The 26,468-nt window shown below is 38.8% G+C and overlaps 1 protein-coding gene across 1 annotated transcript; it reads right to left on the reverse strand.

Moving 5' to 3' along the window:
• Positions 1-12,249: 12,249 nt before the first annotated feature.
• Positions 12,250-12,630, reverse strand: LOC101263569 (uncharacterized). Its single transcript, XM_004250734.2, has one exon. The coding sequence runs from the start codon at positions 12,628-12,630 to the stop codon at positions 12,250-12,252; it is 381 nt and encodes a 126-aa protein (XP_004250782.2).
• Positions 12,631-26,468: the final 13,838 nt, after the last annotated feature.

Consider the following 26,468-nt stretch of genomic DNA (forward strand, 5'->3'; position numbering starts at 1 on the left):
TTAGTAAATCTAATGTGCTAACTCTTCTTTTCCTTTTATACTAAAGTGTAGGGAATTGGATGTCTTCATGCGCAATGGAGGATGGATATATGCCTAAGGCTTGAAGATGAATTATTGGTGAGTCCTCATTGATTCGAGGACAATTTCACCATATCCCTTATGTCATAGACTTTATTTCATTGTCTTTAATGGGATTGTCCCAAGTGTTGTATACTCTAAAGTTTTTAGATGGTTCAAGTAGATGTTGTAAAAGATTAATTTTTTAAATGAAAATTCTTCTGTTTGTGTAATGTTTATGAAAGATTTCTTCCTGTGTGAACAAATTTTTAAATTCTTACCTATTTTAGTATCTTTATTATGAAAGAAACGATACGAGAGGCTTAAAGCCGACATCTTCAAGTCTTATTTGCCGTGTGAAAATAGAAGGATGCCATAACGTCTAGTTTGTACTTGTGGGTCGATATAGAGTTGGTATCATAGCATAAGGTTTAGGGAGTGCCTTAGTTGTCGTATTCAATAAATCTAGTATAGTCTTGTTTATAATGTAAAGCGCTCCACATTATAAACAAAAGGGTATTAGGTTCTAGGAAAAGTTTCACTTCTTCATTCATATAATCATGCCTAAGAGCTTTCTATAAAGTGTCATTACCTTTGTCCCTTGTGTGTTTGTCCCTTGAGGGTAATTTTATAATTTTTGGCTTGAGGGAGAGAGAAGATGAGATGTGACTTGTGTTATGAAGTATGATTGAAGGTGGTTTTTACCTTAGATTTTTTTGGAAATAATGTTTGGAAGAATAGTAAGGTGTAGTGTGATGATGTCAAGGAGTGTTTGTAAGGTCATTTGAGTTGTTTAATATCCCAACCATAGCAGGGGAGGTGATGAGATTTCAAAAAAAAGTAAGGGTGAGTTTTCCTAGTCATTATGAGGTAGACTTTGGTAAGAAAGTATTAGTAAGGTTTGAGGTGCATTGAGGGAGCTCTTTATAGTAAATGCTATGTTGACCTTAGAATGGGTTTCTCCTATGTGGGGGAGTATGGTGAAGTGTTTTTTTTGGGAGTGAAGTACCCATAAGCTTTGTTTATGTGTTTATTCAAGCCAAAAACAAAGAGTTCATTGTAACTTAATTCTTGTTGGAGTCATTTGTTGAACATGAGTTCCTAATATTCTTCTTATGATATGCATGGTTGATTGAAGTTTTGTTGAATGATAAAATGAGTTTTCATGTATGTAATCTTCTTTATAATTGATGTGCATCTCGTGTAGGTTGCTAATTTTTTCATATAGTGAATGTTCAGCATGTTTTAGTGATTTTATGACATTGATAATGTTTCAAGATGTGTTTATATGATGCTACTTTCATATTAGCATGTTTATATCATAAGGTCGTATTTGAGTCTAACGTATACAGTGACGTAGAGTATATAAGCTCGTGTAATGTTTATGAAAGATTTCTTCGTGTTTGAAGAATGTTTTAAATTCTTACCTATTGTACTAAGTTTATTATGAAATGTATGATATGAGAGGCTTAGATGAGACTTCTTAAAGTCTCGTTTGCCGTGTGATGACACAAAGATGCCCTTACTTCTAGGGTGTGTTTGCGGGTCATGCCACCGACATCAACCAATAGGAGGTTGCATCAACTAAGACTTGTACGTATCAGTCATGGCATGTATGCATCGACGGGGTGAGATAGCGCATGGCCTTATGTATCGTCTAAGAGACATTAGTAAATGGCACGAAGCATCAACAAAAGTCCTTATGCATCTAGAAAGTGACATTGGAAATTGTCACGTTGTGTCATCAAAGATATGGAATCATACTTGTGGCGTGTGTGCATTGGCTGAGAGATGTCAATGTTGGCCAATGGAAGGCACCATAAGCCAAGGCTTATGTTCTTCAGGTTAACTATATCTGCCAATGACAGGAAGCATCAACCAAGGCATGCATGAATCTAACATGACATGAGCATTTGGAAAGCGACATTAGACAATGGAGTGCATCACAATCCAAGACCTACATGCGTCGATCGTTGAGGGTTCGCATCGACATGATGAAATTTACATTATCCAACGGTAGGCAACATTTTTCAAGGCTTGTGGCTGTAGGCAAGTGACATTGGAAAATGACAGGTACCATCAATCAATGACTTCATGAAATTGTTGTGGCTTGTGCACATCAGCAAGGTTACATTGGATTCGTCTAAGAATGACACCATTATCTAATGCACATGTGTTTCAAGCAAGCTTCATTGGCGAATGAAAAGTTGAATTTACAAGAAAAAATTGGTCATAGACTGCCACAACAACGTTGGTAGACCATTGTGTCAAGGATTCAAACGATGGGGCAGCCCACATAAATCATTGGTATGCTGAGGACAATTGTGTCCTCCCAACATCGTTTATAGCCTACAAAAAATCGTCTACTGACATCGGATGTAGTCTGCCAACATCTTTCAAAGCCTACACATATCGGTTTGCTGATATCAGCCAATAAGAGGAAGTATCCCCAAAACCTACATGCATGTTATGTGGTATTTGTGCATTTTGCAAGAGATGCTTACCAATGGCATGTGACTTTAGCTAAGGATTGCAATAAGAATGGGGGAATATGTGTATCTAGAAAGAGACGTCAGCCAATGGCATGCTGCATCATACATGGCCTGCATGCACTATGTGGCATGTGAGTATCTGGCAACTTATTACGTCCAAAGACGTGCAAAACCAACCAAGTCCTTCACACATCAATCATGTCGTGTGCACATCGTATAGGTAACTTCTCCTTGGTCAGAGCAAATTGTCCAGGAAAAATCGACATTGGCCTAGATTAATCGGCAAAGAGAAATCATCCAAAAGAAGGCAGCAACAACAAAGGACTTGACAAATCAGTTGCGGCGCTATCAACCAATAGTAGGCAACAATATCCAAGGTGTTAATACATCAGTAGTTGTGTGTCTAAATAAGCTCGGTGATATTGGCTTAATCATGCATGAATGTAGAAGGTGACGTTGACCATCATAAGCCAAGGCCTACATACATCAGCTGTGGTGTGGCCACATCGTCAAGGAGACATTAATATCAACAAATGGAAGGAAGCATCAACCAAGCCTACTGTGCTTTAGGAAAGTGACATTGGACAATGTAAAGCGGTATCGTCCAAGCTACATTGGTCATGTACTGTTGTATCAATCGTAGCTTGTGCAACGCTCAACCATCATCATGCGTGTAGCATTTGTATTTGTTGTGGCCATTGTACATCCCTCAGTGTCGTCTGGATTTGGCTTCCCCCATCGCCCTTGACCTTCACATAACGTACAGTAAAAGTACAATGAGGGTTGCCCTTATTGGCAGTACCATGCACATATCTCAGCTGACTTCGATCGTGCACTTCCCGAATCTGCCATGGCTTGTCCACATGACTCATCTGTCATTGGTGTGGACTTCCCGCATAACCTTTGACTTGAAACTTTAGTCACAAGACAACGGGCATTGCGTACCCCCATATCCTTTACCATGAACATTGGTAAGCCGACATTGAGCCTTTCCTATTTGCATCACCTTTAGCCTGCACAAAATTAACAGCCTACGTCAGAAGTGGACCACATGCATCGCCTTTGGCCGAAACACAATGGTCAAACAACTTCAATGTAGCTTGCCTACATAACCTTTTTCTTGCACATAATTGTCAGTCGAGTTCAAACATGGGCCACAACTATCATTTGCAGTCTCCACACATCGGTTAACCCACATTGGAAGTGGACTTCTATCATCATTCGTAACCTTCACATAACTCTCACTCTACTTTGGATGTGGCATGCAAACATCATCAGTAGTGTGCACACATTGGTCTGCAGACATCAAACATGTACTGCAAGCATCGCATGTGGCCAACACACTTCAGACTACCAACCTTAGAAATTTCAACCAGTAGCCTTTGAGGCTTGAACTTGGTAGAGGAGCAACATCACATGCAACAACATTGATCGAGGTCTAGTCGAAAACATGCAAATGTCCATTTTATTAGAAAATCAAAAAAGTGAAACGTTCTTCCTACTGAACAACATATTCATATTTTACATCACTTACCCTCAATGTATCTGCCTCGTTCATCCGTACGAATTTCATTTCATTAACAGTTCGTACAATATTAAAAAAATTTATTTATACAAACATGTACTCCATCATAATTTTCACACCTTAAGAAGTATTTTCGAGTCCTTTGAAATTGTTCCGACTCTTATTCATTGTTGAAATTTATTTTTATTGTTTTTAGTTGTTACATCACATTTTAAAAATTAAAATTTATAATTTTTTTAATTTAAAGTTACTATATTTATTTGTGAATTTTTGGCTATAATTTTATAATTTGCTAAGATTTCCTATTTTTTTTTGTTAATTATCCATTTTTTGGTATTTATTGAACAATAAAAAATTTAGAAATTTTCGTATATATAATAAATTTATTTATTTGTGAATTTATTGAATTAATTTAACATTTAATTTTCTTAATTTTATTTTTTTAATTAATGAATTTTCCATTTTCCAGGATTAACTAAAAATTTTAATAAATTGTTGAATTTGATAAATTTAAGTTTACAATTTTATTTGTGCATATATAGGGTTAATTTTTTTCTTCATATTTTTTGTTTATGAATTATCCATTTTACATTTTTTAACAAACCAAAAAAAAATTGAAAAAATAGTGAAATTGTTTGATTACAAGTTACTATAATTAGTTGTGAATTTTTTGCATTACTTTTTTATTTTGTTAAATTTTACTTATTTTTCATGAATTACCATAAAAAATAAAAAATAAAAAATAGTGTAATTATTGAATTTTAAGATTACTATATTTATTTGTTGCACTTTGGTGTTATTTTTACATATTGTCATATTTTATAATTTTTATTCATGAATTATTCATATTTGGGATTTTCTGAAAAAAAATTAAAATTTAAACTATATATCTATTTTGAATATTGGCTTTATTTTTATAGTTTTCATATTTTTTATTAATAAATTACTTATTTTTGAGATAACCCAAAAACTTAATATTTTTTATAGATATAAAAAAGTAATTTGTGAAAGCTAATGCTTGTTTGTACCTCAGAACATGCATCTTTAGTTTTACATGTTCATTATGAATATCAGAAAAAAATAGTGTATATTTCCCCAAGTAAAATATGTGTTACGGAATCAAGAGCTCCATTTGGTCACACATTTGACGTGGCATGTGGGTATCGGGTAAAAAACATCAACAAACTAAAGACGACACCAAGCAAGATTGCATCCATGCATTAGATGTGGCACATGTGCATCTGGCAAGCGACATTAGTGTCAACCAATGGTAGGAAGCATCGGGAAAGTTATATTGGCTAACGAAAAGGAAGTATTAGCCATGACTTGCACGCATTACCCGTTGAATATGCATATCGGCTAGACGAAATCAGTGTTTGGCAATGACAGGCAACATCAACCAAGACATGTGCACTTCAGGCAAGTGATCTCAGCTAACAGAAAGCGGCATCGTCTAGGAACCATCGGTCTCGACTTATTTACATTGTTTGTTGAATGCCCGTATTGACAGTAGCTTTTGCACATTTCTAAATCATTTTCATGTGAGGATTTCCCACATCTCCTTTTGTAAGTAAACTACGGTCAACTAACGTCTAGTGTTACCTCTCTGCATCGCTTTTGGCCTCCAAACAAAGGTTAGGCTACTCCGAGCGTGACCTCCAAGCATAGCCTTTGTCCTGCACACCATGATAAACCAACATCAGACATGGTCTATCAGAATAACCTTTGTCTTGCACATAATGGTGTACCAAAAGGTGTATGGCATGTTACCATCTCACAATCTGCTTAGGCCAATGGCATACGACTTCATCCAGGCCTAAAACCAGGCACATGAAATGCCTATATCTAGTAATTGTTTTCAAGAAATTACTGGCGCATTGCAAGCAATGTCGGCCAATGGAATGCAACTCATCTTAAGTAAGCAAGTATCAACAGTTTTGTTTGCAGATCAGCTAGGCATCTAAACTAGTGGTTTGAATGCATCAGGCAATACATGTAACTTTTGAACTCTGCGTGTTGTCCTAACGTCAGACACAAACATCAAATTCATTCACGCATTAGTCGTTCGATATGTGACTTGACTCGGCTACAACGATTGTGGTCGGTATATTTATAGCAGACATCGACAAATTATAGGCTACATCAAGGATCAGTACTAACGTGTGCGAAATGACTTGGTTAAATCGGTCGTCGCCTCTGTGCATTATCCTGATGAATCAGAAAACGACAACCACCTTCAATCAAGGACTTCACGTATCAAATGTATTTTTTTCTAATCCAGATATCAAATGTCAGGCAGTGTCAGCAAAGGCTTGTGACGTTGGCTGATGGTAAGCAAGAATATCCCGGGATTGCATGCCTCAGCCGTGGTGTATGCACAACATATTAAGCTTCATATTTGATGTATGACTTAATTATTACTTCGCACCAATTGAAACTATTCTATTAGATAGTATTCCACTAAATTTATGTCTATATTTCGTTTCCTATTAACTACCCCTTGGTCCGGCAAGTACCAATAAGGCCAGTTCTAATACGTGCACTCGTTAAAAATACTTCTACTGATGCATGAAATAGCCTAATTGAAAAATATTATTTATCTAGGTTTATTTTCTTAATCATCCATGGTTCCCACAACCATATTTGTGGATTTTTTTACCCATGATTCGAAGAACACAATTCATAAATGATAAATAATAAATCATGAACTTAGTTTAAAAATTCAAAGAAAACCCAAAAATTCAACTTGAAATCACATAATTATATTAAAAACGAAATCCATAAATATTAATGCCCATGTTGCAATGAAAAATCTTTATGAACAAAAGTATGAAATAAGTAAAAGAATCCAACCTCAAAAATGAGGTTTTACACCCTATTTATAAAAAAACATAGTCTCATATTTAATGGACTTCAAAAAAAAAAGTTTGTCCAAAACGCGTCTTCAATAGACGAACCCCAAAGACGGTCCGTCGGTCAAACGACGGACCGTCGACTCTATTCATCTATCCAGACTTAGCATCTTTTCTCACTTGCATCTTCGCTGATCAAATCGACAGACCCAAAACATGGTACGTCGATGCTTCTCGTCGTTCTATACTTAGCTTTTCTTCAACATCGTGTACTAGGACATTCTCTGATAAAATTTACATTTGTCCATGACAGACCGTTAATCCTTCCATAGACCCACACTTAGTAAAAATTCCTCGAGTTGCTTCCAGATGCCTTAACTTCCAATTGATGGTAACCATGTACAGTCCCTAAATTGGATAACGGGCCATCGATAGACTTTTGGGTAACTTTTCCACTGATTCTTAACAGGCTTCTTCATTTTAGTTTTGTACAACTTTAAAGCAAAACAAAGATAAAACATATTAAAATTACAACAAAAAGATTGTAGACATAGACCAATCTGAATGAAGAAGAATTAAAAGTATTGTGAGACCACGGTACATGAACACCCTCAAGTTAATTTCATTTTTTGTCCTCAAGTGATGCACTATGACTCAAAACAACACTTTTTACACAAATATCCTCTTTTAAAATCCCGCAATCACGTGGTTATCAATCCCAACTATTTTTTTCGTTGCTTTAGTTCCTATTTCTTTTCTTAGACATGATAGACTTACTTATATGAATCAGACTATGACACTGACTCACAATGCACTGACACCTCTACTATTTTCTCTCTAGGCAGGGTACAATCTTTCCGATATTGCAACTAGTGTCCTTACATAAAAAGATATCCCCCTTTTTCACATAGTGATTTTATCTTAGAGTATAAGATCACTTTTGAACACTAATGATCATAAAAATTCATACTTAGTTGGTACTTATCATCATAGGCTTGCCCTTATTTTCATAGCTTATGTTCAACATATTAGACTCTTAGGAGCATGATAGGACTTTCTTTTGTTGTAATGTCGGCTCAGGGTCAGGTATGGTACATATTGTTCCACATTAGTGACCTATTACCCTCCTTGACATTACGACTAAGCATCCTTTATCTTTCGTTATATATTAGGCCCCTCTTTACTTTTAATCTTTGCCTTATTTTCTCCTTTCTTTTGTCTTTTGTGGAAGTGACTCTTACTTCTTTTTGTTCAAAACTCTTTTTTTTATATTCAATTGACAATTTTGACTGAGCCACTATTGTTGTTCACTGTCCCTTTTCTTTTCCATATTACCCTATTTCATACCCACTCAACTTGTGGTTTTTCTATATGTCAAGGTACACATTACCCAAGGTTTGAATAGGGCCAAGACGAGGTCAGTGTCTACATTGGCCACCCTCAAATTTGTTTTTTCCTAAGTTGAGGTTCAGATGTCCAAGTAGTGACCAGGGCAAACACATTATACATAGGGGAGTTGAGTTGGTGAAGAAAACAAAGGCGTAATAAAGGCTCAAACAATTTGGATAAAAAAGGTATAATAATTTCATTCTTCTCGCTTCACTTTAGGTTAGATGTTTTGTAATTTGAACAAGAGACTATGATCCTTTCTCAATTGTCTAACACAGATTCCTTTTGCAGGAGTAAACGGGCAAGATCTAGCTAGGTACCAACAGGGAACAATCAAATATCCTCACACTCTCTTTACACCTCAATACACTCTAAGTAGGGGCGCACTCACTAGTGCCCACAGTAGTATACGCACAGTTAGAGGTGTTTCTCGCAATAAACTCCACTCTAGAGCTAGACGCCCCAACATCTACCATATGAGCCCTCATCTGGTGGGTCTAATCATAAACCAAAGAGTCTCTTCTTGCAGCTTAAAAATCTGTTCGCTGCCTCTTCCTAGTACATGCGTCATCTTCCTCATTTGTACGATTGGAACAGTGTCTCTTGGCACGCTCATGTGGCTTAGGAGGCGGTGCAATGGGAGCAGTGAATAATTTAGCAAGCACTATGTCCTCCACAAGCTCAACCGGTGCAATTACGGGCTCGGGTCACCTCATCTCGAGTATGGTACCAACATGTGCCCGCATGCTCGCCACAGGCTCCTGAAAAATAGTCAGATCAATGGTGCGGGATGGGAATGCTAGAACTAGTAGATCAAATGCATGCAGGCGCTGGTGGACTGCCTGAATCTTCTGCTCTGTCTTCTGAGCCACCTTCTTCTTAATCTGGTCCTCAGCCTCGAAAATCATGAAAAGTGCTACTGATGGTGGAGTAGACATGTAGAAACTAGGTTCCCTACTAGTGCCAGGGGCAGACTCAATAGGATTGGTGCCGGTGGGATCTGAAGATGCAGGTTCAGCTCCTTGTGTTTGATCTAACGTATTTGCCAAGTTCTCACTATGCAGCTACAAATCATATTTGGGACCTCACCGTGGTGGCGCCACATTTTTTTCATCTCTTATGAGACAGATATCCACAATCCCAATTTGAGTACGAAGGAGATCAGAGTTCCAAATGAGCACTCCAACATCCCTGTATAAATGGGAAATCATGCAGGCAACTCGATAAGTGATACACTCCTAGATAGCCCTCTCATGTATCACGGAGATCAACAACCTTGCAAAGCCGATCTCCAACCCGGCTACCAGTGTTGCTAGCACGACCGCTCTATCTCTGGTAAGGATATTATTTTCTGCCATGGGGGAAAGGATGTGTGGGACTAAAAACTAGAAGAACATGGCTGCAAGGGTGAGGTTAGACTTCTTGATAAGGCCTCTTGGTCTAACACCCACTCTGCTCCCTAATCGTCAATGGAGAGATGTTGTGCAATCCACCTCATGGTGGACTCTCTTTGATCTCTACTACGTTGAAACTCGCGACTCTTGACCAACTGCAACCTGTAGTCAAACTCAAGAGTGAGGGAAACCCTTATGATAGCAGTGGACCCACAATAAAGGAAATGTCGGATAGAAGAAGAAAAAGTGTCCACCCGGTAGCTTCAAACTCAAACATCTATGAGTGGGTCATCTTTGGTCGGGTTCCACCACATGTCGAAAGAACCTCGGAGAGTCACTACGTATGGGGTGTAGAATTCCCGCATAATCTCCCGGTTATAACACCCCACAGTCCTAGCCACCCACTCAAGCGGGTGGCAGTGAAACAATTTATGCACTGCATGAATTATGTGTAGGCTCCCTATCAGAACACGCCCATCGACTTAAACTAACGAAGTCATCACCCTCTAATCATACAACACTTTTGCATCCTTGTGGCCAGGTTAATGTCCATCTATACACCACCGGTTAGGCTCATTTAAAACTGGTACAGTGACCTGATACTAAGGTGACCGAGTAGAATCCCAATTATGAGCCTTATCAGATGAGGCATTTCGGGCAGGCAAATCTGCAAAAGTGACTCTTTGTGATCCGGAACAAGAGGTAGTGGGCGCATTAAACGTCTTGGAGTAGACCAACTCAGAACCTAAAGAATCCTTAGGGACAGATGCTCCCTCAGAACCTGGGTCATAACTAGACCGTGTTCCGGTCGGTGTGTTCTCCTCATTAGACTTGGTGGCAGTGACTACGTTAAATGCCACTTTCTTTGGGTGCCCCCGGTGACTCTATTTGCTGTTGTAGGGGTACAGGTTCTAGGGGGCACGTATTCTAGATCTTGTTCATCATCTGACTTGCCTATCAACCATCGAGAAAGAGCGACCTACATTGACCTACCCGTAGAATAAATGAGGTCTTGTTTTGGAGCCTTAAGTACCTCACAATCAAATTGTTAGTCTCAATGTAATAAATCAACACAAGCAACATAAGAAACACAAAATTTAAAAACCTTTTAGAGACCACTCAATTAGAAATGATGGACATGCAGAATGGATCGTCGATCCATCAATGAATCATAGACTACTTCTATCGTCGGACATTTAGAATAATAAACTTTTTCATCAATCTAACTTCCAGTATAAAATGAAAGATGTGCAGAAGGAACCTTCGATCAGATGATAGACTGTATTCCACGCCCTTCATTTCAATAATAAGCATATCTAAATGTTAGCCAACGACGGACCCCATCGACATGCCGTCGATCAATCGATTGTCCGTAGATGAGGTCTAGTTCTTTTGGTCAGAGATAGGATTTTAGGGCTTGGATTTGACCGCACATATTGACAATTTAAATCACATAAAAAGTTCACCCAAAATGTAATAACAAGCATAAGACCAATCTGTCATCCTTATGGCTTTGATTTTGCAAATTTAGACCATGGATTGTACGAGACTATTTATCCCTATGTTGGAAAATCAAATGTATATTGAATTACACAGATTCCACCCCCAACCCATTAAGTTTCTATCATTTTAAGGGAACTAGAACCCAATTTTAAAACCTTTAACATGCAATTTTGTCCATAAGTCAAGGACCTCATATAATCTATTTGTTTCCACAAGCAAATGAAGGAGAATTCATTAAGCAAAGGCAAATTATATACCTATAAACTGTAGTGAGTGAATGAGTGGGTGATCTTAAAGCACCAACCTACATACCCACCTTCAAAAACTAACTGGAGAACACACAAAGGACACGGAGTAGAAACTGGGGACTAAGTCTTTCGGGATTTCTTGGAGTTTTAGAGAATTGGGTCTCTAGAAGAAAATAGAAGGGAGTGATTGTGGGGGTTAATACAGAAAGAAGGGAATAAGGGGAGGGAAAACAGTTGGGAGGGACTTTCAAAAGATGTGGGGGGGGGGGTAAATGAATAGGTATATTCTAATTCAGACGGTCAGGTCACCTCGCTCACTGGTTTTAGTGAATTGACGGTACCCCATTGATGTTCCGTAAGTCAGTCGACGAAACATCGACTAGACACTTAATTGTTCCTAAACATTACGAAAAATATCATGACATGCTTGGGATCTACAGACATAATCGATGGTCTTTCGATTCAACGACGGCCCGTTAGTTAGTCTGTAGATTTGTGCACCAAACAAAATTCTGTAGAAGTCTTGTGGTTTTGTCCTTGCACATTGAGCACCCATTAATCCATTCTTTTTTTTTCTTGACATTTTTATGATACGGACCCTAAAGTACTCTCTAGCCAACACACTAAAAAAATAACACATGAAATTCAGTAAAACAAAACAAAATAAAAGAATGCAAATATTTCTACAAATAAAAGAAAAATCTATTGTTGGCACGAGGATACACATTGGTTTGCCTCCCAATAAGCGCTTGATTAAACGTCGCGGCACCACGCAAGATCCTTGATTACTCAAAAATAATCAAGGCGATATGATTCAACCACATCATGGACACTCTCCTCATGCCCTAAGTAGATCTTGATTCTTTGCCCATTTACTGTGAACCTTGCACCCCCCTTATTCTCCAACTCAACCGCTCTACGTGGGAACACTTTAGTGATCATGAATGGCCTAACGTATTTGGACTTGAGTTTTCCCCAAAACAAGCGCAATCTAGAGCTTAATAGAACAACGAAGTCTCTAATTGCAAATTTTCGCTTCTCAATCTTTTTGTCATGGTACTTCTTCATCTTATTTTTGTGGATGACTGAACTTTCATATGCTTTTTGGAGAAACTCATCGAGCTCATTCAACCCATTAAGTATCTGTTTCACTGCCTCATTTAAATCCATCTTTAGTTTCTTTGTGGCACACATGGCCTTGTTCTCTAACTCAACCAGCTTGTGAGACGCCTTCCCATATACAAGTTGTTATGGAAACATATCTATGGGGATCTTGTATGAAGTACGCTATGACCTAAGATCATCATCACGTCTCCTTGACCAATTCGTTGTATTAGAATTCACCGTTTTTGATAGGATCTGCTAGCTTTATCTGTTGGACACCTCCACTTGCGCATCTTTTTCTCGATTGTATGGAGTGGATACATTGTGGAGAATCCCATATTTCTCCAATATCCCCTTGAACAAATTGTTTCAAAAGTGAGATCCCCCATCATTAATAATGTCCCTAGGTGTGCCAAATAATGAGAAGAGGTTATTTTTCAAGTACTCGATGACACTATTCTTTTCATTATTTGCAAGTGTTATGGCTTCCACCCATTATGACGCACAACCCACCTGCAGAAGAATGTATTTAATCCCATGAGAACTCACAGAAGATACCAAATTCCATGCCCCATACATCAAAGAACTCAATCACTAGAATGTGATTTAAAGGGAGGTCTTGCCTCTTTGAAACTCCTCTATCTCTTTCGCACCTATCACATGCCTTGGCAAACTCATGAGCGTCTTAGTGGAGTGTTGTCCAATAAAACACACACCGCAAAATCTTATAGGAAGTTCAGATTCCAATATGATGCCCACCCATAGGCGAAGAATGGCATGCCTAAAAAAAACGTAGCATCTACACTTCTAGCACACAATGATGAATAAGACCATCAGCACAACTCCTGTATAAGGAATGCTCATCCCAAAAGAATGTTATTACATTATGCATGACCTGTTTCTTCTGATGGAAGGAAAAAACCGATGGGACTATATTACTAGTCAAATACTTTGCATATTCGGCGAACCATGGAATCAAGACATGAGAAGAAGCCAATACATGATCATCAGAGAAGGTATCATCAATTTCAACCTTTTCACCAACTCTCACATATCTTCATCCTCTAATCTGGACAAGTGCTCGGCAACTTGAGTTTCAGTCCCTTTTCTATCTTTCACGTCAAAATCAAAGTCCTGCAATAGTATCACCTATCTAATCAACCTTAGTTTTTCATCCTTATTTGCCATAAAATACCTCAATGTGGATTGTTATGTTTGCACTATAACTTTTGTGCCAAGGAAATATTAGCGCAATTTTTGAAAGCATATACCACGGCAAGGAGCTCTTGTTCTATCACAGTGTATTTCTTTTGAGCTTCATTTCGGGCCTTACTAACAAAACAGATGGAATAATTGATTTTATCCGTTCTTTGTCCCTTTACCACACCAAGGGCAACCCCACTACAATCACACATCACCTTAAATGTCTTACTCCAATCTGGGGGAATAATTATGAACGCAGACACCAACTTCTCTTTTAACTCTCCAAATACCTTCAGACAAGATTCATCAAATTATAATTTACATTCCTTATCAACTAACTTGCACAGTGAGAAATCCATAATAAACCTCTGGTAGAAGCATTCATGCCCAATAAAATAGCCTCTTTCACCATGAAGTGACATTTTTCTAATTTAGCATAAGGTTGTAATCTTCACATCTAGTGAGTACCTCGGCCAAGTAACTCAAACAACGATTAAAAGAGTCTCCAACAACTGAAAAGTAATCCATAAATACTTCAATAGTGTCCTTCATCATATTAAATAATATCGACATCATACATCTCTGAAAAGTTGTAAGTGAATTACAAACCCAAAAGGCATCCTTCTGAATGCGAATGTCCCATAAAGGCAAGTAAAGGTGGTTTTATCTTGAACCTTTGTTGCAATAGAGATTTGATTGTAACCCCAATAACTATCAAGAAAATAGTACCATCATATTCCTACGAGTCTAATTTACATCTAATAAATGAATGGCATAGGGAAATGATCCTTTGAAGTCTATGCATTGTATTTTGGGTAATCCATACAAACTCTGCATCTGGTCATATGACTCATTGGAACAAGCTCGTTCTTCTCATTAGGACACACTATCATTCCCCCCTTTTTGAGCACACACTAAGTAGGTCATACCCAAGTACTATCAGGGATAGGGTATATGACTCGGGCATCCATCCACTTAATAATCTCCATCTTAACTACCTTTTTCATAGGTGGATTAAAACGTGTATCAGACATGATTTGGATTCTGTGTGAACAAACACAAGGTGGGATCCAAATAATGTCTATAATAGTCTAACCAATTGCTTCTTAACCTCTTTAACATCTGTACCTGACACTCTACTTGTTCTATAATCATATTTGATGCAATTATCACTGACAAAGTTTCATATCTTCCCAAGAATACATACCTCGGATGAGCTGGTAGAGTCTTGAGCTTGAATTTTTGGGCCTCCTCAATAGATGTTTTTGTGGCGGGAAACTCGCAATGCTTCATATGTAACTCAAACTTTATTGTGTGAATAAAAGTTTACCTCTATCAAGAGCCGCACCAAAGACCCATACCCTTCAATACTATCACTCGAGTAGTGATTGCCATGAAATGACCATAATTTTTCTAATTTTTAATGGTATTTGTATTAAGAGTACCAGGTTGATGTGGGTTCCCAGTAGTAATAAATTGAGCCATTTGCAACTCAAGATGCTCGATTGATAGTTGAGACTACATGTACATACACCTTTTGCTCGATATTAGACAAACCAACTATCAACTCCTTGGCATGCTCATCACTCTTGAAACCTCCTCTTCATCTTTTGTAACATATTGTCAACTCGCACAGTACTATCTCCAACATCCCTAGTAGAAACTTACAAATTCTTAGGCGGAACATAGGGCCGACTTCGGTCGTTCTTGTTACCTAGCGAACCCGGTCGAAGTTATTTTTGCAGTATTAGTTTCCATCTTGAACATTCCCACTCAGTTTTAATTCTCATAGTTCTGATAGTGATTTCCTTGACCTTCGCGCGAAGTTTCCTGATTGGAGCCTTGGTCGTTCCATCAAGAAAACCCACGTCTTCTAATACACTTCATATGAATCCTCTTCATATTAGTAGTCATCCCTTAGTTTTGGTGGTTTAATCAAACAATACACCGTATTTACATTCTCTACACTTCTAGTGACATGTTTCAATACCAATCCGAACTCAGCTCTTATTTGAGCCATATCTTCACTAATTTTATCTACGACTGGATTATGTGTAGCTTGTACTACTAAGGTGTTTCTCCTAGTGTCCGACTTCCTAGTGCTGCAAGACTTATTATTGTGAAAGAATTTCTCAAACTTTTCCGCGATCTATGCATATGTGAACTAACCATAAGACCCACCCGCAAAAGTATCAAGCACTACCTTATTGTTATCATATTGACCCCCATAGAAGTACTCTTTCAACGACTCAACGACTATCAAGGCAACACCACAAATGTTCACTCTATCTTTATGGTTGAGCTTTTTAGACCCGTGTAGTACCGTGCTCAGAACTCATCCTTCAAAAGGTCCCATGTATAGACCAAATTATAGGACAACTCTGTGAACTATATTGCAACCTCTCCAGTCAGTAAGAGAGAGAAAACATTTAACCCGATGACGTCCATGTCCATGTCTGTACTCCATAGACAACTCTTACACATAGACCACATTTTTGCGAAGTAAGAATGTTGATCCTCAGATGGTAGCCCCAAAAACAAACCTCTAATAGTAAACATCTGCATCAAGATACTAGTTACGACGAATGTGTGACCCTGTGATAGAAGAGGTAGGACAAGTGTCCCATCGGAGTAATTTATGTTAATGTTGCCCCTATAGAACTCTTGAGCGCATGGGACGGGAGGTTTCCTCCTCTAAGAACCATTACCAGGGTTCTCCAGAATCACTTGGTTGCGAGCATCAACCGGCGAAGGAAGATGACGGTTGATCCCATCCCCTAGATTTGCGGGATTCTAATTTTCAATCATTTTGTGGAGTTTCTGGTTAAATTCAAGATCGAATGGTTCTCCTCGGCGGTGTGTACTTTTCATAGACTAGATCTAGACATGTGACAAACAAATAAAATCAAAAAATGAAAAATTACAAATTTTATTGACTAAAACTTAGTATTTGTTATCAAAGTTAATCTAAAAGGTTGGGGTCAACTCCACAAGGAAAATCATTAAGACTTAACTTAAATGAACGATTACTTGTATTTAGTCAAGTCCTTTCTGAAAACTAGTAATAAAAGGGTTTTTTAGAAACAAAAGTATTGTAATATTGCAAACTCAAACAAGTTTAAACAGTGAATTATTTGTGTTTATCAAGTTATGAGTGAAACTAAGGTGTAAGTGTTCCTCATAGGTTAATAACGTCATAATCCTATCAATAAAAATTCTTCCCTTGTATTTTTAAGTCAATGTGATAGGTTATGTATCTCTAAATCCTTGGTCTAACATTACATAATTTCACCCCATACATTAATCATGTTACGTGTTTCTAAGTTAATAACTCTTACCTTTACTTCATATTGATCGTCATATTTGATGTATGCCTTAGTTATTGCTTTGCACCAATTGAAACTAGCCTTGGTCCGGCAAGTACAAATAAGGCTAGTTCCAACACATGAACTTGTTAAAAAGAGTTCTAAATATAGGAATTATCAATGCACACAAAAAACAAATTTGAGAATTATTACTTATTTAGGTTATTTTGATAATCACCCATTGATCCCACAACCCTAGTTGTGGATGTACTTACCCATGATTTGAAGAACACAATTCATAATTGATAAATAATATATCGTGAACTTACTTTGACAAATTCGATGAAAACATAGAAATTTAACTTGAAATCACACAATCATATTATAAACCGAATTCGGAAATATAAATTAATTCCTATGTTTAAAAAACAAATCTGTAAGAAGAAAAGTAATAACTTAGTAAGAGAATCCACCCCAAAAATGAGGTTTTACACTCTATTTATAAAATAATAAAGTCCTCATTAAAAGTAGTTCAAATAAGAATAGTTTTTCAAAAATGCGACAGTGACGGTCCGTCGATCAAATGACGACTCCTACAGACGGTCCGTCGATCAAATACGGACCATCAACTTCTTCCGTTGGTCAATACTCAGCATATTTTATGAGCCTTCGATTTGCATCTTCTCTGATCCAATGGACGGACCAATAAAATGTTATGTCGATTAACCTATACTCCATCGATTCTTCTCGTCATTCCTTTCTTCACTTTTCTTAAACATCGGGTACTAGTACATTGTCTTATAAAATAGACATTTTGTTAGGATAGACCATCGGTACTCTCATAGACTCACAATTAGTTAGAATTCACAGAGTTGCTTCCAAATCCCTTAACATCAATCTACAATCACCACATATGGTTCATCGATGGGACAACGGGTTGTCCATGGACTTTGTGGGTAATTTTTTGAATGATTCTTCACTGCCTTTTGCATCTAAATTTCTGAATTTCCTGCAAAACAAAGATAAAAAATATTTAAATTACTATAAAAAGGCTCTAGACACACACAAATCTTAAGGAAAAAATATTGCAAGTACAGTTAGACCAGAGTAGATCAGTAGTCTGCTCGAATAATCTTACGGATGCAAAAAATGGTCAGTCGACGTCGGACATGGGCATCCAACCTTGTCCAAAGCATGCGGTCTACAGACATGAACGTGGCATGCCAACATCTTTTGTACCCTTCACAAATCGCTCTACGAATGTTGAATATGGCTTGCAAGCATCGTCTTTCACTTATACCCAACGTTGTGATCACATCAGATGTTGCTTGCCAACATTGTTCGTAGCTTGCACACATTGGGTTATAGATGCCGTCCAACAACAAGAAAATCTACCTACACGCATCAAACGTGGCATGTGCTCATCTTTGAAAAAACATCGTCAAATGTAATGCAATAGTATCTAAGGCATGCATACATCATCCATGTCATGTGCACATCGGTTGAGGGAATATAGTCGTTGTATAAGCACATCGGCGTGGAGTAATTATTAATAGCTTGCACGCATAAACAAAGAGATATTCGCCGATAATATTGAAAGCCTATAGGCATCAGTCATTGCATGTGTGCATCAACTCAGCGCAATAAGTCGTGGAATGTGCGCATCAGTCAGCTAACATCGACCTGGCAACATCGATAAATGACAGGCATTATCATCCAAGTCTTGTATGCATTAGCCATGTCGTGCGCATACTCTAGGCGACACTGGTTGTGGCCTACATACAATGGAAAACAAACATCGGCCAATGATAGGAAGCATCAGTTAATGTCTTAAGGCATCTATTGTTCACTTCTGTCAAGCGTCATAAAACAATGACTTACAATACGATCCAAGGCATGCACACATAACTAATAACAGACAACATCTGGAAAGGCCTAAACGCATCTAACATGGCATGTTCCCATTTGGAAAGTAACATTTCCCAATGGAACGCAATATTAACAAAGTTATTTACGCATTGTTTGTGTATAATATGCATCGGTTGAGCAACATTTGCGTCGGCCTACGTCATCCTTAATAATCTAAAATTGGTGCGTATAAGTCTTGAGACATTTTTAAACAATCGTCAGCATAAGTCGTGGTGTGTTGGTAGGGCGACGTTGACATCGTCTGACAGCTGGCAGCATTAGCCAAGATGTATTTGCTTCAGTCGAGCAATATCGGTAAATGATAACAGGAATTGGTCATGCGACTTTTGTTGTAAACTTTCGTATCGGTCCTACCTTATGCACACCGCTTAGAGGAAGTAAGACATTGACTAGTTGCATAGGTTGTGGCCTATGCACACAACTCTGCGTTCGTCAGCCATGTCCTATCCCAATACCCTTTTTTCCTACACAAAATGGCTAACTAACATTACATGGGCCACCTATTCGCCTAACCTGCAAATTGCTCAACCGAAATTGTCAATGAATGGATCGTAAGGGTTTTGGTTTGTGCACAACTCTTAGCCATTGTGGAGTGTGGACTTCCCAAATCTTCTTTGGCGTTCAAACAATGGTCAGGCCCAATTCACATTGGTCTACACAATACTCAGATGACGTCGGGCGTTGCCTGCTCCTATCACCTTTGGCCTACAAAATAGTCAACCAATATTCAACATTTCTTTCCTACATCCTCTTTGGCATGCACACAATGGAAAGTTGATGTTAGACATGGCCTGCCTGCATTTTCTATTTCTTGCGAATAACGGTCACCCTACATTGTTCTTTGGCTACTCGCATTTACTTTGTGTTGTACACAATGATCAGACAAAATCAGATGTGGTGTTCCCGAATCGCCTTTGGTGTGTACAACAATGTTAGCCATCGTAAGATGTGGTTTACCTACATCTCGTTTGGCCTACATACAGTAATATGACATTGGACATGGGTTACAAACATTGTATTCATCCTACGCATATAGGTCTGCCAACATCAAACGTGGCCTGAAAACATCATCTGTAAAATGCACAGATTAATATGTTGACGTCCAACTTTGACTACCACCATTGTTGAAAGCCTTCAAATATTTGTCTGTCAAATCACATATGATCTATCAGTATTTTCTCTATAACCTACACACATCTGCCTATTGATATTGGCAACGATAGAAAGAATCAGCCAAGGACTATATGTATTTTTCATCGTATTTGTGCATAAAGAAAAAGACGTCGGCTAATGGCTTTCTTCTTTAACCAAGGTTGGCACGCATAGATGAGAAATATGTGTATCCTTCAAAAAAAGTTTGACAAAGGATTCGACATAATCCAATGCCTTAATGTACAAACATAGTATATTGCATTTTGAAAGCGACGTCGGCCAACGACATTTAACATGAGCAAAAGCCTATAAGCAACAAATGTGTCGTGTTGACATTAGATCGACCACTTAATCCATTGTCTAACTGCACCATCTACGCATAATTTATTGTGGCCTATGCAAATTGATGAAGCATTGTTTCTCAAAAGAAATGAGCCATTGTCCAGGCGTTACTAGTCGTGGACTGTCGCATTAGTCCAAGCCTTTACTTATTACTTGAATGATATCATGCGCATAATAGCAAGATAACCCATGGCCTGTGCACATCACGCAATAGTCATCACACATTTCCTTCCTTCATCACTCTTGTCCTACAAACAATCGCCACCCAATGTTTAACATGGGCTTCTAGCATCTTTGTAGCCTACATATTTCTCAATTAGCATTGTGTATTGACTGCGTACATCGCCATGATTTCTGCAAATAACTTAGCTTTCTTCGATCATGGATTGCCTTGATCACCCTTAGCATATACAATGGTCTTGAGACATCGAGTGTTCCCTTCCCCCATCGTCTTTGTCCAGCACATAACACTCAATCGACGTAAGACGATGGCTGACAACATCATGTAGAGACAATGCACTTCTGTCTGTTGACGCTAAATATTGCCTTCCATCATCAGCTTTAGCCTACACAGAGTGTTCAACAGACATTGAATGTGGACTTCAAGCATCATCCATAGCCTGCACACATTGATCTACTGACAATAGATGTGGCCTGCCACCATCATGTGTATCCTGGATATATCAATATACAGATCTCGACCAACGGCTGACAACATAAGCTAATTCATGTATCTATCTTGTGTGGCATGTGCACATATGGACATCAATGTCGACCAATGACACATAACTTCACACAATTCATGCAGGCACGAACATGGAATGTGAGTATCTTGCATGAGACGTTAGCCAATGGCATGTGATATCAGCCAAAGCCATCATGTGCGAACATGCCATATGTGCATCTGGAAATTGATGTCGGCCAACTGCATACAACCTCATCCAAGGCCTATACACAATAGTCGTGTCGTGTACACATTGACTGGGAGGCTTCAACCATTGTATGAGCATATCGACCATGCAACATTAACTTTTACATGCGCACATCGGCTAAAAGACATGGGCTAATTGGAGGCAGTAACACACAAAGCCTACACTCATATGTCGTGTGTGTGCACATTAACTTGCCAAGATCTTTCTTGGCCAGCGCATATTGTCGAGATGACATAGACCAATTATAGGCTACATCAACCAAGGCTTGCAGACACCAAATATTGTATATATACATTAGTTGAATGACTTCAGTCATGCAATGCTTGCGTCAGCCAGGCGATGTTGGCAAGTTGTGGGCAGCATCAACAAAGGTATTCACACAACTAACATGGTTTTTGAACATTTGGAAAGGGACGTCGGAAAGAGGCATACATCATCATCAAAGTTATGTATGTATTACATATGGTGTGTGCATCGACTAAGCGACTTTGACATTGGACAACGACATGCCACCTAATACAAGACTTGTGCGCTTCGTGCAGGAGACGTCAACAAACGTTGCACAACATCATGCTACGTTTGCAAGCAACTTACATGAAATGTGAGAATCAAGCAGGTAACATTCGCTAATGTCCTGCAACATCAGAAAACATCTGCATGCATCGATCATGGGGTGCGTACATCGTGTGAGTGACATTTGCATAGGAAAACGTCAAACAATATTACGATATTCTTTGGCTCTTTTGTCAACCGATGTTAGCCAATAGCACGCAAAAACAAGCAAGTCGTGCAAATATTTGTAGGGGCGTATGAGCATCGACTCTTCAACATCAACGAATCATATGTTGTATCAACTAATGCTTGTATGCATATGTTGTGGACTGTGTGCATCAACGGGGTGAAGTCCGTGAACTCATGCAAATGCCAGACGACATTAGTAAATGGTAGGAAGCATCAAACAAGGTCTTCACAAAATCTAGAAAGTGACGTTCGATAATGTCACGTCGCATCATCAAAGGTAGGGACTTATAACCTGTGGCATATGGGCATTGTCTAAGAGATATAAACGTCGGCCAATAGAAAGAACCATCAATTAAGGCTTATGGTCTTAAGGTTAATGACGTCTTACAATGGCAGACATAATCATCCGAGGCATGCACCCATTTAACTTAACATGTGCGGATATAGAAAGCGACATTGACCAATAAAATGATGAGCAATTGAAAGCCTACACACATCAATTATGGTGGTCTGCATTGACTAGGTAATATTTACATTGGCTAACGTTAGGCAACAACAACCAACGCATGTGTGGTTCAGGAAAGTGACGATGTCCAATGGCCAACAACATAAACCAAGGCCTTCACACAATAGTTATTGCTTCTGAAATTAGCAAAGTGACATTGGCATCAGCCAACAAAAGACACAATTAGCCAGGCATGTGTGTTTAAAGAAACCATTCAGTGGACAATGGCAAGTAGCAGTCCCATAAGACATTGATTGTGGAATTGCACATTGGTCGAGGTGTGAACATATCACTTAGCCAACATAAAGCATGGACCGTCTAAATCGGTTCTGACCTATGCACATCACTCAGCGGTAATTTGTCTTAGCCTTAACCATCACCCTTGGTCTGCACACAACGTCTAACAAACGTAAAACATGCGGTGCCCTCATCAACCCTAGCCTGCACATTTCTCAGCTTACATCACTCACTGACTGAGTGCATTTGTCCTAGCTTGTGTATATCGCTAAGACAGTGTCGGCCAATGGAATGCAGCATCACCTATTTCTTGTGTCATTGGGCAAGTGACGTTGGATAATGAAATGTAGCATTACCCAAGGAGTATACACATGAGTAGTGGTGTGCGCGCATCGTTGGGTAACATCAGCGTAAGGCAACGACAGAAAGCTTCTGCCAAGGTATTTCCATTTTGAGTAATCGACATCGGCCAAAATGAAGCTGCATCAGCTAAGCGACATTAGTCGTTGACCGCCTGCATAGATCATGTCTAGTGCACATTTTTCTGTAACATTGACTTTGGAATGAAAGCATAGACACTGTATTGTGCGCATCACTCAGTTAATGTAGAGAATGGACTACCCGAATTGCTTTTGGCTTACACACAATAGTTGGTCAACATCGGGCGTCGAAAGCCCGCACACCCTTTGTCCTACACACAAAGTTTAGACCATTTTGGGAACAACCTAGCAGCATTATTTTTGGTTTAAACACAATGGTCAGCTAACATGCGACATGGTCTTCCCATATTGCCATTGGCATGCACACAATGGTCAGCCTAAGTTGAATGTGGGATGCCACCATCATCCGAAGATTGCACATATCGGACTACCAACATTAAATGGTTCTTGACAGCAGCGTTGATATCCTGCGAACATCGGTATACTAACATCAATTGTGACCTCCCAACATCGTATGTAGCCTACATAGATCAATTTACCGAAATTAAAAATGTGGCCACCCAGCATTGTTCGTCGCCTACAATTATCTGTCTTATAATGTCATACAAATAGACGTATTATCACTCAAGGCCTACATGCATATGACGTGGCATGTTTCATCTTACAATGGACTTTGGTCAATGGTATAGGACTTCAGCATAGTATTGAAAGAAAAAAGATTGAATGTGTGTATCTCGCAACTGTTGATAGCAAATGGCACACTACATCAGACAAGTCTTGCATGCTCGGATGTGGTTTGTGCGTATCTGTAAAATGTTTTTGTCCAATGATATGCAACATCATCCAATGCTTTCATTGAACTACCGTTTCGTATGTATATCGGTTGGGTAACTTCATTCGTGGTCTGAGTGCATTATCTAGGATACATCATCCTTGGCATGCATGCATCTGAAAAGCAACATCAATCAACTTAAGTAAGTAACAAACAAGGTCTGCACGTCTCTCCTGTGGTGTGTGCGCATTAACTCGGTGACACATGTTAAGGACTACATACATCACCTAGGCGACTTTGACCAATGTCAAACAACATTAGCAAAGGCGTGTACATATCAGCAGCGGCATGTATGCATCGACTCATGATATTGCATAAAGTATGCATGCATCGACAAGGTGACGTCAACTAAAGACTGACATGATAAGCCAAAGTCTTCATGAATCTAACATTGTTTTTCTGAGCATCTTTGAAGTATCATAAGACAAGGGCATGAAATATTATCAAAAGTATGTACGGTTAACCTATGGCGTGTACATTGGTAGAGTGACATCGACGTTTGCCAATGACAGGCACCATAAGTCTAGCCTTGATCAGATAAGGAAAGTGACATCAACCAATGACGAGCAGCCTCAGCCAAGGTCTACAGGAATATGACATGGAATGTGCACATTTGGAAAGCGACGTTGGATAATGTAACAGATCATATGAAAGGGCCTGCACAAATTATCTTTGATGTGTGTGCATCGGTTAGGTGACATTTGAATATTCCAATGCCAGGAAGCATCATTCAAGGATTGTGATCTTCGAGCACAAAATATTGGGCAACGATAGACATTATCATCCAAGGCACACATATATCAGTCGTGGAGTGTACACATCGGCAAGGTTACATGAACATTAACCAATGGCATGAAGCATCAGCAAAACCTAGTGTGATTTATAGAAACGTCATCATATTTGGCCTTCATGCATCATCCATATCCTGCATATATCGGTGTGCTGACATTGGACGTAGCCTGCCAACATTGTCGTTAACATGTAACGTTGGTCTGCCAAAGTGTCTTGGCAACATCTCCTGTACCAAGCATACTTCAGACAACCAACATTCAAAGTGGCTACCAGCATCCTTTGTCGCTTGCACTTGGTAGATGATCAACACCGCATGCAATGACATTTGTCGAGGTCTAGTAAAAAATACGCTGATGTCCATTCTGTATTAATATCAAATGAGTGATAAACAACATTCCTACATAACACAATATTCTTATATATTTTGTCATTTATTCTATACTTTTCTGCCTCACGTCGTTCATTCGTAAAAATTTAATTTCATTTATAGTTTGTACAATTTTAGAAAGTCTTTTATTTGTATAATAATTAACTAATGCTTGCACTCATAAATGCGTGAAGATGTCGACCAACAATAGTCAGGATTAACCAAGCGTAGTGTGCTTCAGGAAAGCGACATCAACCAGTGACAAACACCATCTTCCAGGATACACTGGCCATGGACTGCCGCATCAGCCGTGGAATTTTTACATCAGTCAATGATTGGCATTTTGTTTTTCAAACAACGCCATTGGCCTGCAGAACAGCGAGATGAGATTTGGTCAGCTTTCATTGGTGGTAGCCGATATATTGATCAATTGACTTCTGTCGTTGCCTTCCCAAATATGTAGTGTCTTTTGCATATCTCTTAACTGTCATCTCGTGTTGATTGATGGCATCACCCTTGTCCTATTGACAATGATTGGTGAACATCATTCTTTGCCTGCGTCCATTGCCTTATTGCCAGATAAGATGGTTATCCGACATCACGCTTTGCTTTCCCGCTATTCCTTATGTTTTCACATAATGATTTGTCGACATAGTCCGTTGCCTTCCTACATCGCCTCTTTCATGCACACAATGGTGGGTCAATGCAAGACTTGTCTTGACTACATCCTCTTTGTTTTGCACACAACGCTTAGTCAGCAGAGAGCATTATTTATACCTATTATTTCTAACCTACACACATTGGTCACTCGATGTTGGACGTGTCTGCTAGTCCGTATATTGCACATATCAATCTGCCCAACATCAGTTGTTGCAAACAAACATAGTTTCTAGCCTACACATATCGGTCTACGGATGATACGCGCGACCTAGTCCTCTATGATCTGCACACTTCAATCTGACTAGATTGGATATGCCAATTAGCATTATTTGTGGCTTGCACTTGTTAAACAAGAAATGTCCTACAACATTTATTTGTGAACATTTGGCGTTGATTCTATATTTTTCTTCATGTCTTCCCTATTTTTTTTACTGAATTACCCATTCTAAATATTTAACAAACAAAAA

This window comes from Solanum lycopersicum, chromosome 11 (assembly GCF_036512215.1).
Source record: "Solanum lycopersicum chromosome 11, SLM_r2.1".
In the NCBI taxonomy this organism is placed as follows: domain Eukaryota; kingdom Viridiplantae; phylum Streptophyta; class Magnoliopsida; order Solanales; family Solanaceae; genus Solanum; species Solanum lycopersicum.

Excerpts from the sequence above, each read along its gene's own strand:
- LOC101263569 (XM_004250734.2), bottom strand. The coding sequence starts at position 12,630 with ATGGATTTAAATGAGGCAGTGAAACAGATACTTAATGGGTTGAATGAG.